Consider the following 14,521-nt stretch of genomic DNA (forward strand, 5'->3'; position numbering starts at 1 on the left):
GTCAATATTTAGTTCTAATAGAGTACATTTTTATACAGTTAGTGTGCATCTGCACCAGCGACAGCTGTTGTTTTCAGGTTGTCCATCTGTTTATCCCATTCTTGTGAACGCGACATCTCAAGAACGCCATGAGGGATTTTTTTCAAATTTGGCACAAACATCTGCTTGGACTCAAGGATGAACTGATAAGATTCTGATGGTTAAAGGTGAAGATCACTGTGACCTTGCACCTCTCTTATTCTCGTGAAGAGGATACCTTAAGAAGGTCTTGAGATAATTTCCTCAAATTTAGCACAGACAGCCATTGGTACCCAACAATGAACTGTTAAGATTTTAGTTGTCAAGATAAATGTTTTTGGGCAATACTCAAGAATCCATAAGCTAATTATGACACAATTTCTCATAAATGTTTAATAGGATAAAATAATGAGGTGATGACATTTTATGTCCAAACGGCCACAAGTCAACTTTACTGTGTCATCATAATGTTCTGCAAAAAACCCTTTTCCAGCCATTATTCAACACTATAACTAAGGAAAAGAAGGGCAGACATTTGGTCGTATACTGAATTAGTGACGCTAATTTTGGGTGTCCGCCTTGAAACTGTGCTAATTGTATAGATTTTCTGTGCTGCTGAAGGAGAGATGTGTGTGAAGCATCCGTATCGTAGAATGTAGCTTCTTTGCAGCAACATCTATATTTGAAGCAGTGTCAAAAATGTCATGGCTGCCTATGAGTCTGGACAGATAAGCCCTGACTGGTTGGTGGAGGCATACATTCATGAGATGGTAATTCCAATTTCTGCATGCTGCAGGATAAACAAACAAAGCTAATTCTGGTAATTCAGCATTGTTTGCTTTTCTTTTCAGAGCAAATTGTGTTACACTAAAACATTAATGTGTTTTAGGTCAAGTGGAAAGGAAAAGACCTTTTTGACTTTGTGTGCCGGACTCTGGGACTGAGGGAGACGTGGTTTTTTGGGCTCCGCTACAACATCAAAGACACGGTTGCTTGGCTGAAGATGGAAAAGAGGGTAAGTGATTCTCATGTTATACCTGTCTTGTAACAGCCATGAGCTGTGTAAACATTGCTCACAAAGACATAGCGGGCTTGAAAAGAGAATGCAAATGCTGACGTATTTGGTTAATTGTTGTAGGTTCTGGATCAGGAGATACCAAAGGAGGAACCAATTACCTTTCACTTCCTGGCCAAGTTTTACCCTGAGAATGCAGAGGGGGAGCTGGTGCAGGATATCACACAGCATCTCTTTTTCTTACAGGTAACTATACATAATGTAAACCCGGTGTAATGTCATTGTGCTTATATTTAGAGTCTTATTTTCTCCATGTCAAGGTAAATCAGATTGTTCTTTCGGCTCAGGATATATTCTTTATTTAGTTATGTTGCCATTATCTAATCAATTTAATTTACACCTAACTTGCCATACAGGCCTTATCAAAAGGTTCTTTGTGCACTTATGCTGACTGACACTTTGTCTCCTTTCTCTGCTGCTGTCTAAGTTGAAATAGCTGCAGGCTTACAGGTAAACCTTAAATCCAACATGACTCTCGGAAGAATCTGTGGATAACTGCCTATTGGTTGGCTAGTGGGCAGACACTTTTTTTTTTCAAAACCTCTCTTTCCTTGATCGTAATCTCCCCTGAGGGTTTCTGTGTTCAAGACTTTAAAATAAAAAAAATCTCAGAAGTGTGTGTCATCTTTCTGGGAAACTAGATAAAATAAATGCCTTAAAAAATTGGTGTGTGCATGAACACCATAATTGATCTTTAACACTTAAAAGCCTTCAAAATGCGCTGTGAATTTAGGAATATCCATTTCACCCTTGCACACCAGGCGTTTGGCTGACGCGCCAAGTCTGCAGCTTCTGATCTGGTGCCAACAGGGGGCACGCGTCCACAGAGTTTCTGACAAGTTGTTGAGCAGAGCTCTCTGTAATACACTTTTTTTTCTCTCCATTGTCCTGGCCTGATTGTGTGCAGCCATGTGGAATCAATGCACAACATATTACCGCTGCCCTTTCTCTTCACTTAATACTCTCTGGGGAATTCCTGCAGAGCCTGCCACACCATTCGGCTCGCAAGAGATGAGATTTGTAACTGTGCTCCCATCGTCCAGTGCTACCAGCCACATTTATCAATTACCAATTAGGCTTTAAGGGCTCAGTTATTATCCAAGTTAATGACATATTCTCTATGGAATGCTCATCCCCCCATAGCACTCATAGCCTATTGTGATGGTTTAGTTATATGGCTTGAGACAGCAATGCGCTTGTTTACAGTAGGATGAAGGCACTTGTCTACTTAAGTCATATAAAAAGTCTCTCTGTGTCCTTAATCCATTTAGAGGCAGTTGAAACAATTTATTTATTTTACAGGGAAACCTTGCAAAAAAAAAAGCTACAGCCAACAAATGACTCAAGCGCTACACAGCTACAAGGGGAGAAGAATACAAATGCGCAGTGCCTTGACTCGCCTGTCTCCTTATTACTTTGTTCCCATTAATTCCCATAATGTCGGGAGCAGGCCTCTGTTCAGATAGTGTCACAAGCATGACAGCTGGATTAGCGCTTATCAGAAATGATCACCGACCCAGATACAGACACACACCCCTCACACACTTTAGACCACTCACACAGAGAGACACATGCACATCTTCTGTCACCTCGGCCTGCAATCTCAGCGATAACACGGTCTCATTTGTAAACCAGATTGCAGCCGCAGCCTCTTAGCGCCTCCCCACAATTAGGGGCTGTCACCTCTGGCTCCACACCATTGTGAGTTCAAAACAAGCAGAAGACAGCATGACTGCCTTTGCAAATCATATGGTTTAAAGCATTGAATTGCACACGGCTGAAGCGTGTTCGGGCCGACTAACCTCACAATCCGGCTTTGCGGTCTACATGTAGTTTTGCAAGTTTGTGATTCAATTAGTTTGACAGGTGACAGAGCTCTGGCAGTGACACCTGGTGAGACGTAGCACTTTAATCTGGAGGGAGCTTGTTAAAAAGGATTGTCACCCATTTTAAGAATTCATATTATTACCGGTATCCTTGACGGTTAAGTCAATACACAAGCTGCTCTTTCCATAAGCTATAAACTGGAAGCCTAAACCTTGAATATGTCACTTTTACCTACTGAAGTGTATTTACACACATACAATCAGCTATCTAGCTTTGGGGCACAGAAAAAAACATGAATTATAAAAATGGGCGGCGCTCTCTAATTATGATTTGAAGCTTCTCAAGGACTCACACATTTCTGTCGTGTTTTTATACTGTGCTGACTAGCAAGCAGATACTCTCAGAGCAGCTTGATGATCATATGAAATAATGTTGGCTTAGGTATAGCTCCTGTTTCTGTGTCTAATAGGTCCCCATGTGGCTATGATACTTAAGTCTTGCAATATTTATTTGGTAGAGTTTGTCCTGTTTCCAGACCTCTCTGAAATGAGCAAGTGCCAGTGAACTGTAGCAGTGCAACTGGAAGTTTATTTACCCAGTTTGCAGCATATAATAACCTGATTTTGTGGCCACTGAAAATTGGTACCTGAACACTGTTTTTGCTGCATGTGGTTCCTGTGTTTGTCAGAGTGGAATTAAGGGAATAAAGTTGTGGCTGTCAAAAGCACAGTTGTCAGAAAGTTGTGTTTCACCCTTGACTGACACTCTTCTCTCTAAAGTATCAAGTCTTTTTTCATGGTGTTTGAGTCAAGTATGATCGCCTGTCAATCTGATTCAGGTCCTTCATCTCACAAGAACCATTTTGTTCCTCTCGTGGAAATCGATGAGAGGGAGATGTAATACTGAAAGAGAAGACAAAGAACAAATGTCCTGATTTATATTATAGATGAAAGTTTCCTCTAAAAACCCAGCCTTAGTGGATTTGTCTTCAGCGCTGCCTCTCCACTCATTTAATAAAGAAGTGATGCATACCATACACTTAGAAAGACACTAAAAATACTTTTCAAAGACTTAAATCTGACACCCTCTCACATCTAAAGACAACGTGAGACTTTGCAAAGACTGGGAATCTTTCAGGGTCACTAATTATGAAGCTACTACTCGATATATTTTCCCATCTTGCTTCTAATGGAAAATATCACATAAAACTTACCATTAAGAAACATATTGAGAATTCCGTGTCAAAAAAACACGAAACTCCAGAAACACAAGATACAAAGCAGCCTATGTTAAAAGTTTTCTATATTCTTATATTTGGTTACTGACTCCTCAGGTGAAGAGGAAGATCCTTGAGGAGGAGATTCACTGTCCACCCGAGGCCTCTGTGCTGCTGGCCTCCTACGCCGTTCATGCCAAGGTCAGTTCTCCTGTTGGAATTCATTCTTTAGTTATTTTCAAGTAAGATAAATACTTCCATTCATCTGTGTGGTCTTTAATGGTTTGTTTTACTTTAAAATGTGCACGACAACTTATTTTCCTCAAGATTATTTTTTTAAATTATAGGTCTGATGAGATGCTAACAGCTGTGAATAATTAACTTCAACATGGTGCTTTCTGTAACTGCGCTCAAGAATGGAATAGTTTTAAAGAAAAGCAGTGTAGACTTCGCAATTTTTGGTCCAGTTGTCAGGTTGTCTTCGCACAGAGGAGCCACTAGAGACCCCTGTAAAATTATATTAAATGTTACTCTGAATTTGAGCAACATAACATCATATGTGAGCATCACACCATCATATGAAGTTTGAACAGTGTGTGTGTTTCTCAGGTAGTGATTTCTTTGTGACTGTAGATGACTATCTATATATAAGATCTGCCTAATATGGATTCATTGCAACTCTTTCTCTCTCTTAGAAGAGTGCAGTGAGACTGCATGTTTTGTCACTAGCCGGTTTGACTATTTTAATCATCCGGTTTCACCCCCCAAAAAAAGAAAAAGAGAAAGAAAAAAAAACCCAGACATAAATCATCCAAAATTGATCCACAACTCTGCTGTTTGAGACCTGATAATGGCCAGAGGGGAACAAATTACAACTTAAGTTCCTTGACTTGCTATCTTCGGTATTGATTTTTAAAATTCTTGGAGTGCTACAGGGCCTTGCACGAAATGCCTTTAATGTAAAAACAGGACCCCGGTTGCTCTGAAAGTAGCCTTTTAAGAAGGGTTTTAGTAGTTAGGGTTGCTCAGCTTTACACTGGGTGAGAAAATAAGATATCTGAAAGAAGTTAGGAGGAGATCCATTGCTCCTTTGCATTGAAAGGAGCTATTCATTTGCATATTTCCCCCTGCAGGTCTAATAAAGAACTATCTTATCTTATTAAAGGTATTTCAGGCATCTGATCACAATGACACCCCAAGTGAATGCTTGCTTAATGGTTAAGGTTTTTATGTCAGCAAAGTCAAGACGTGGATTATTCAGATATAGATTTAATATCATGTCCAGCACAGCTCAAAACAGATCTTTTTAGACTGGTTTATTCCAAGAGTGTGTTTATACTTGTTATTTGTACTCAAATGGTATTATCTACAGCAAGTACACTTTGAAAATGGTATACTGCTGCAGGCCTATTTTATATACCACGTTATATTTATTAAATATTTAAATTTGGCCAGGTGGTTAATAAAGCATTTTTCTGTGGAGGGAAGAACTTTGGAATTTAATTTTAGGTTATTTAAGGTAAGGTAAGGTTATTTTTATATCACCTCTATTTCTATTTCTATTTCATTACAAATTAACTTTTGTCCTGTTATCTTTTAGCTTGTGTGTTTGGCGATTTGTGTTTCCATTATTTAGTATTGCATTAAAGGAATTTGTTTTGAAAAGGCTGAGACTGGAGGACTTGGGACTAGACTTGGAGGGTTTTTTTGATTTTTGGATTCTTGGTTCGGTGTAGGACATGCGGAAAAGAAAAGCAATTTTCTTTGGGAATTCAAAGTAACATGGGGTGAGTTATTGATATACAAATTCTACCTTTGTGGGTGATGTATTTCTTGAAGGATACTTTATGGGGTGCCCATTAGCACACCGACTCCAGCCTGTGGCCCTTTGCAGCATGTCGTCCCCTCTCTTTCCCCCTTTCACACTTAAGCTGTCCTATCATAATGAAGGCAAAAGCCTAACAATATTTTAAAAAAGCCTACTTTACAAGCACTATAACCTGCTCTATCCTTTAAGACAGTGCGCTGTATAAAAACCCCCATTGATTTATTGGCTGAGGATCAAGTTACCTGAAGTCTATGGAAATTACTCCGCAGGAAACAGCTCCCCTAATAAACCTCCAGCGATCTCAGTCGTTTTGGTTGAAGGATCCCATCTCCCTGAAATCCCCAAGAAAAAGATAGGGAGACTGAGGTGCAGCTTTTTGACAGGCGGACAGGCTCTATTGAGATTGTAGCTCTACCTCAAAGGTTTGGCCAAGAGCCCTCAGAGATTTGCCTTCCCCTGCCACTTTAACAAGCCTACGTTAGGAGACACTGTGTGGATAAAGAAAAATCAGCAAATGAGCATGAGACTTGTGCTTTGTGTTGTCAGCGCCCCCGATCTGGGAACAGCAGAAAAAATATGGGGCCACAATCTGTTTTCATTTAATCAGCCGTCCACTTTGATTAGAGCCAGTGTGAGTAAATTGGCATTGTAAAGGGGAGACAGGTACTTGTTTAGCAGTGCAGCTGCTGAGAGTTTTTTGGCAGACTTTCCCCCTTCTCTGTCTCTCATCACGGGTTGTTTTTGTGCAGCATCACCGTGTAGCCCGTGAAGTTGAGTCTATCACACAGTGGGATCTACTTTGTTACCTACGCTCATCTTTAATCACGATTCTGCCCGCCTCAAGATGGCAATAAGTAGAAAGTAAAGGCGTATTCCAAGATGGCATGAATGTTTGAAAGAAGATATTTTTTGAATAATGTGAATCATAGCACTGTTCAGGTATGCACAGTCACACACAGAATCCACGTGTTATCAGTTTCCAGTGGGAGTTAAGAATGGCATATAATTCATGATAAATGCAGGAGGAAGTCATAAAAGCTACCACTATCTATGAGTTACAGAGCGCATGAGTAGAAGGGATAATGAAAGTTGGGAATGCAGAATAATTTGTGTGTTCACAAATCTCTCTTTCTGCTCTTACTGACTTCTTTACGGTTATTTCGTCTTGAACACAGACACATGCACATACAGTGGGATTCCAAGATCTCGGTCTACCAGGAAAAGTAGTATTAATTTGTCACTAATTCAAAAAAATATGTCATTATGTAAGGTGTCGAACGGGCCAGTTCACCCCCAAATTGAAAATACATATTTTCTTCCTTCCTGTAAGTACCATTTATCAATCTAAGTTGTTTTGGTATGAGTTGCATCTACACATGGAGGAGAGCTTGTGACAGCACGGGATGTAAGCTATAATGGCGTCCTCCTCGGCTGAGCTGTAACGTTAGCAAACTCAGTGATGCTTGATAAGCTTGCAGGAGATGCACGCTTCCTTCTATATGGTGATATGGTTGCCAGAAGACTTGGCTGGTATCATGTTATTACAGAATACCAGGGAATTAATACATCTAGACAAGTTGATATTTAATACTGTCAAAAATATGGAACCTCATTTTTCTATTAATGTCATACTGGAGAGGCTGTAATGAGGATGCTTTGCATGCAGTGTGCATCATGTGCCACCGGAGGTCAGTGTTGTGCAACAGGCAACTTAGCCGACTGCGAGTGGTGAGGAGAACATTACCAACTGTAAATAGCCGGAAAACAAGTTCGGTAAGATAGAAACATGAATTTAGAAGGTGTATGGCTGTCTTTCTCTGTGTCATTAGGAAAATAGCTGTAAGAATATTACCTTTTGTTGACATCTCGTGAGTGTGTTGTGCATTGAGTTGACTGAGGATGGCAATACAGCATGGAGAACGTAGGAAAGTCGCCGGTCAGCAGTGCAGGGCGTCGGGGCCTGAGCAATCAAAAAAAGAAAGAGACATTGCTGTTTAGTTTCAAATGTTTGGTTTTTTTTTAAAAGGCAGACATCTCTAAAGCCAATATCTCCAACACTCGGCAACTCACACCAAAACAATCTAGATTGATAAATAGCATTACAGGTAAGTGGACAAAATTGTAAAAAATTTTTGGAGTGGACTGTCTTTTAAAGACTACAGTTTGTAAACCTTGTCTATAACATGATGATTGCATAACATTTAATCAATATTAAACAGTATATGAACTAATGTTTCAGTCTGGTGCCACATGTATATGTTACAACAATCTATGTGACATTTACTGTATGTCGTCCATCATAAATATTGTTAACACCAAAAATGCAAATTTCTCCACTTTGGGACAAATAAAGCATGATCATATCTTGTCCCACTAATTGTGTCTAGTCAAATTAAATTTCTAAAATGCTATGGCAGCAACTTACAATGATTTTTCATTGATTCATCTGCTAATTATGATCTTAATTGATAGGCTGTTTGGTCTATAAAATGAAGGAGAAAAAAACATGAAAAATGGCTATTCCCGTTTTCTAAAGACCAAGGTGACATTTTCAGAAGTCTGACTTACAGTCCAAAACACAAAAATATTCTGTCAGTGACTGCAAAAGTCAAAATTAAGCAAGAAACCTGCACATTTAAGAAGTTGTAACTAAGGAAAGTTTGGCATTATTGCTCGAAAAATATTTCCCATTTAAGTTCTGGTGGACTGACTAATTGATTATTTAAGTAATAGATTCAGCTATATTTTATTAATTAAGACAGAAACGTGTTAATGTTTAATTTGGTATGCCTACTTTAACTAAATGACGATTGATTGGTGTGTCTTTAAAAGTAATGCTTGTTGAATGCAACTTTTTAAAAGTTAAATAGATTTTCCATAAACCCTATTAAAGGCGAAATCCACAAGAGGGGAAAGTGTATAAAATGCTCTAAGTCATCAGATTTAAGAACGTTAATAACCTGTGTGGTTATTTGTATGTGTACGGTTCAGCCTTGGTGGGTCTGCAGAGGTTTCAGTGCCTCCTGTTTTGTATTCTGAGTGGGTGCAGTGCTTCAAGGAGGTGTTGACAGGGAATTTCAAGAAACAGCCGCTCTGGAAAAATGCAGAGGGAGTCACTCTGGCGTAGAGGTTGAGTAGGGAGTGAGGTCGTCTCCCTCAGCCACAACGCCACTGAGGGCGTGGAGATGCGTGTCCAGCCGAGTGTAGAGGGACATGACAAGCTAATAGGAATAAATGACTCTGCTGGGAACCTGTGTGTTTACAGGTGGCTCCAACTTGTACATAAATTAAATTTTGAATATTGAAAAAGGCAGCTTCCAGGCTGCAGTATGTTTACTTTGTAGCTGCACCCCTGTCTGCTTTTCCTCTGTTTTCAACTCACAGCGTGTGACAGAGACAGGATATATATGAGATACATTTCCAATCTGAGTAAACAGCAAAGAGCTTAACAGAGTTGCACTTTTCAGTTTCAATCTGAACCACACAATATGTTATTTAATACTCAAGGAATTTGTCAGCTTTGCCTTGAGATTATGGAAATCCTGCCTCACTCATCTGACTCAACTGACATAATATTGATGCCCAACACAGTTTGGGGTAGCCAGCATTAGCATGAGGGACAGTGAGACACAGAAATGTAAAACAAATGATATAGCCAATATTTACTGCTAGCTGGAGAGACATGTCAAATCATTAACAATTTGTAGACATGTAGTATAACTGAGAGGGTTGATATATTTTGTTGTTTTATCTGTTGCTAGGTACTTTCACTTTATATTTGTATGTCATGAAGGTTACACTATAAGAATATAAATAAAGTATAAATAAGAATAATTAAACCGCTACACTGATGCTTTGATGTAAACGTCACCAGGCTAACATGCTTACCATAACAAAGCGTACATGCTCATTTTAAGCAGGTGTAATGTTTACCATGATCACCATGTTAGTTTCTTAATGCTTTTGGTAAATAGTGCTAAACATACTGCACCACAAAGGCTGATGAGACTGCTGTTAGTTTTGCAGATATTCGGGCATAAACCAAAAGTATTGGACAACTGGAAATATTGACCTGACAATGGCACTATATAAATTTAAGCAATCACTAAAATGATTACAATTCATCCTTAGGGGGACATGAACATGTGCACCAAATTTCATGGCAATCCATCCAACGTTTATTGAGTAATTCCCCTTTCAAACCCCTGTGGTACCACTAACGTCAAAAAACATCAGATTCGAAGAACATTTCAGAGCTGGCTCAGAGACCTTGCACAATTAGCATAGCTTTATTTTTGCTTTATAGCTGGAAATAGCTTTACCAGTGCTAGCAAGAAAAAAAGGCCAATTTTGCCTGTTAAGGCCACACAACAATATTGCCTTTCATGATTAGGATTTAATTCAGGGCTAGAATAAGGATTGCCCGATTGCCTAGGGCAAGTCAAATGCAACATTAGGCTAGTACATCTAGAGACTCACTTCCCCGATAAAGTAAGTTGTAAATAAAAAATACATTTTGCATTCTAATTTCTGTTGAGAATTGCACATGTGCACATCTGATCTGGCTCTTGCAAAAAATGACGGTGGGTAAAGAAAAAGTTTATGTGATAAAGCAAAAGTAAGCGTTTTCATTACCCTGGAAACAGGAGTTAAGTTCGGTAGTATCAAAGGATGGGGCAGATACTCCAACTACTGTATGTATTGTGCAGTTTGCTGCAAGTTTGAGAGCAAGGTGGATAAAACAAGGTTAGTTTTTATAATGATTAACTATGCATTTGATAACCTAAATAAACAGTGGTTGATGATAACCGCTAATAAATGGTTGATGATAACCACTGATAATTTTTACATTCATTTTATTTTATGATGTAATATTTATTTGTATGGACCCCAGAAAGAGTAGTTGCGACAATGATAATAGCTAATGGGGATCCAAATAAATAAATTGAAAAAAAAAATTGTATTGGGCAAGTAAAAACTGACTTCAGGTAACTAGATTTTGGAAAAAAACAACAAAAAAACAACACACTGAACCCATGACTAGATATGAGAAATTTGTTTTTCTCACCATTGCACTGTAAATGGATTTTTTTCAAAGTAACCACACTGTGTCAGAAATACATTAACTAAATTAAGACAAAGGCTCTATTGAACAGAATATATCTATTAGTCAGTGTTGTGCCGCTGGTGATAATTGTGAAGTGTAAGTATTGACATACAGCTGTCCTTTGAGAACTGGTTATTGCGGTTGGTTCTGGGTTGTTTGACAAAGGCTAATTGGAAGAGAGATGTATAATCATTGAGCATCTTAGAGCACTGTCACTGTCAAAACGCCACCCTGTCTCTCCCTAAGCTGAAGCTTGGTTGGTGCCATCATACTTCTATAAGTCTATATAATAAAGAATTTAGCAGTTACAAACAAACAGGTGAGGCACTGAGGGAGCAGAAGCTGTGGGGATGAGAAACTTAAGGGAAGGGATCTAATTAAATGGCCCTCGGCTTCTCCACTGTTTGCCACTGCACCGCTGTTCCAGGAATTTTCAGTCTGTGTGTTGAGCTTATTAAATTCAGGTCTCTTCTGTTTTCACACTGAAGCGCAGAAAAATGAAACCCAATTAAACCTCATAATAAAAGTAACATTATAATCACAATAGAAGAACATACAGAACAAGTCACTTGATCAGAACCACAAAAGATTCCAATTTGTTGTGTGCAAATTATCAAAAACTCAACGATTCAAAAACAACAATGCACATGCTCTAAATCACATTTTTAATCTCTCATCATAGTTGAAGAGCTTAATGGGGTTTTTTTCATCCACACAATGCCATGCAATGTCAAAATAAGTGATTTTGGTTCCATTACCTTCACTTTTCTTCTGAGAAAACTTCTTTGTTGTGTATATTTTTCTGCTCCTTCAGGTAACTGGCCAGCTGAAGGTGACAGCAATGACATTTTGAGCGCAATTACAATGACAATTGAGAAGCAGCAGAAGGTTTTTTTCGCTATCTGAAACTTCAGTGGTAATGTCAGAGTTTGGTGTCGGGCTCAGAATTGAACAGGGAATAGCGAGTCTTTCTGGACTACCTATTTTTCACCAAGATACAACCAAAAAGTTAAATAGTCACAGAGGGAGAAATCCATGAGAAGAGAATAAAGCACTACTTTTTGGTGTCAGCCTGTCAAAGACAAAGTCTTCTTCAAAAACCCATTATTTTGAACCAAAGTTCAGCTGTCACTTTGCTGACTTTGGTGCTTTCAGTCTTGAGTTTAAAGGAATAGTTCAGATCTTTTGAAGTGGGGTCGTATGAGGTACTTATCCGTTGTCAGTGTATTACATACAGTGAATTGCGGTTGGCATGCACCCAGTTTAGAGAAGTTTGGGGTACCGACTCTAAAGCAATGTACTGCTGTGATGGGGTAAGCAGAAAAACATATTATAGCCACCTAAAAAAAAATCAGTATCTGATTAAGTATACGCTATTATTAATAATACTTTAACAGTTTTACCTTACTGTCACACAGTCATTTCTGTTGGAAAGTTTAAGCCGTTCTATTGCTCTTTTCACAGCCAGATTCCATCAAAAAACAACAGTGATTTAACATCGTTGGTCACAATTTGCTGGTCTCCGGCTACCTTAATAAGCTAGTGTAATTTGTGTGATTTTGGCGTTTTAAAATGTTCAGTCTCACAAAAGTCACTTAATTCAATTTTATTTTTATCCGATATCACAAATGACAATTTGCCTCGAAAGACTTCACAACATACGACATCCGTCTGTCTTTGAACCCTCATACAGCAAATACATGAATAATGCAATACTTTCACCAGTGGGCCATAAGCTCAGTCAACTTTGTTAACTATATTTTGGACAGACCGGGGCTAAATAGACATTTATTTAAATGAAACTGTTTGAGATTGTTATTTAAATTGTAATCTTTCTTTTAGGTGGGACTTTTTTAGGTGGCTAAAATACGATTTGCTGCTCCAACTTGGGGGTGTTATGGGCGACATCTACTGTATGTAATACACTGACTATGGATATACAACCCCACTTCAAAGATCTAAGCACTTTTCTTGGAAACTTTTTTCCAAAAAGATTCACAGAGAAAATATGTGATTTTTCTCACTGAGGATGTCATGTGAATCTCATACATAAAGCATGAGCCAAAAAATGTTAAGACTCTTTGATGAAGTTAGATTTTCACAATAATACTTGCTATATATATAGTCTGTCTGATTTTGAAACAAATTTGTCTCTAGAATACCCCAGTGCTCAAACAGTACTGTGGAAAAATGCAAAAGGGTTATGAATATGTAAAGATTGCCTTGCTCAATTAAACAAATAATTTAACAACAAAAGAACAATAGTCACCGTGCCGAGGCAAGATACAAGTGGATTTGACAACAGTATCATGCTCAGAGCAAACAGCGATGTACAGATAAAGGTAAACATTCAAGTTAACCTACTTCCATAAATCTACAGTCATAGCCCACTTTTTAAACAGTAGCTTCATGTATAATTCATATCCTTCCTCCAGTTTCACATTAGCCCAAAGGAAAATCCCCACTGCCACTCAGTCATGCCTAATCCATTCATATCTTTCCTCAAACATGCATGATATAATTTGTGTCCCGGCTCTGTGATGATAAGTGATAAGTCTCAGTTCTCTCAGATATCTCTAATAGCATCATTTACATCATCTCCCAACAACTGGGCCACTGTGTGTGCGGTGCACATTAATGACCTGATGGCAGACCTGCCTCCATTCATTCTCCAAGAGACTCCTTTCTTGCAGGCGCTGTAGTTTCATCTTATGAACAGCTCCCAGGAGAGGCATAGTCTGGCCTGTTATTGGAGGGAAGGTGGAGATCGCCCATTAGTTTGGAGAGATTTTAAACCTTTTGGCACTTTTGCTCTATTTTTCAGTATGGAGACTATGACCCCAATGTTCACAAACCTGGATTCTTGGCTGAGGAGGAACTGCTGCCAAAGAGGGTGAGTGGCAGCTGGGTTTACTTATTTTCATTGATGAGTAAAAATGTTTGCAAATTTGCCTAATTATCTAGGCCTATACCTGCATTATGATCTACTATCATTTGATATGTGCGGTAATTTATATGTATATGTCTCCACTGCAGGTGATTAACTTGTACCAGATGACTGCAGAAATGTGGGAGGAGAGAATCACAGCGTGTTATGCAGAGCACAGAGGCAGGACGAGGTAAAAAAAAAAATTAAAAGAAAACTGAACTGTACCACTGTGAAGTTCCACAGTCATCAGCAAAATTCAATTTTAAGTTCACATATGAAATGCTTTAAACTTGGTTCTGCAAGAAATGTTTCATGCAAAACTGAAGTCCATTTAGGCAGCGAGATGCAGAAAGACTCACAAAAAAGTTGTTCCTGTCAGGAAGTTTTTTTTAAAGCAGCATTGATGAATTCACAGTATAAACTTTTTTAACATCTGTTGTTGGCCAAGAATATGCTCCAATGACAAATGCCACAGCTTACCACAGTCTATAAGCAATCAGTTAAAGTATTCTTTGCAGGAT

The 14,521-nt window shown here is 38.7% G+C and overlaps 2 protein-coding genes across 3 annotated transcripts in view; one reads left to right on the forward strand and one right to left on the reverse strand.

Annotated features, from left to right (window-relative positions):
* The window catches only part of fbxo21 (F-box protein 21), a 35,836-nt gene that overhangs the window by 16,241 nt on the left and 5,074 nt on the right, over positions 1-14,521 (reverse strand). The window contains exons 1-2 of one of the 2 annotated variants that reach the window (XM_088076464.1): positions 11,830-11,846; positions 7,817-7,924 (exon numbers count right to left, since the gene is read on the reverse strand). In XM_088076464.1, the coding sequence (XP_087932590.1) occupies positions 7,817-7,878 (62 nt within the window). In that variant the 5' untranslated portion in view covers positions 7,879-7,924; positions 11,830-11,846. Of the gene's footprint in view, positions 1-7,816; positions 7,925-11,829; positions 11,847-14,521 lie in introns of those variants that run through there. The other variant, XM_088076463.1, reaches the window with a different exon arrangement.
* Positions 1-14,521, forward strand: part of nf2a (NF2, moesin-ezrin-radixin like (MERLIN) tumor suppressor a) — a 38,985-nt gene that overhangs the window by 2,210 nt on the left and 22,254 nt on the right. The window contains exons 2-6 of the mRNA XM_042488378.2: positions 908-1,033; positions 1,157-1,279; positions 4,254-4,337; positions 13,896-13,964; positions 14,108-14,190. Of these exons, the coding sequence (XP_042344312.1) occupies positions 908-1,033; positions 1,157-1,279; positions 4,254-4,337; positions 13,896-13,964; positions 14,108-14,190 (485 nt within the window). The remainder of the gene's footprint in view (positions 1-907; positions 1,034-1,156; positions 1,280-4,253; positions 4,338-13,895; positions 13,965-14,107; positions 14,191-14,521) is intronic.

Source organism: Plectropomus leopardus, chromosome 4, assembly GCF_026936395.1.
Source record: "Plectropomus leopardus strain MGB_pleo_1.0 chromosome 4, ASM2693639v1, whole genome shotgun sequence".
Lineage (NCBI taxonomy): Eukaryota > Metazoa > Chordata > Actinopteri > Perciformes > Serranidae > Plectropomus > Plectropomus leopardus.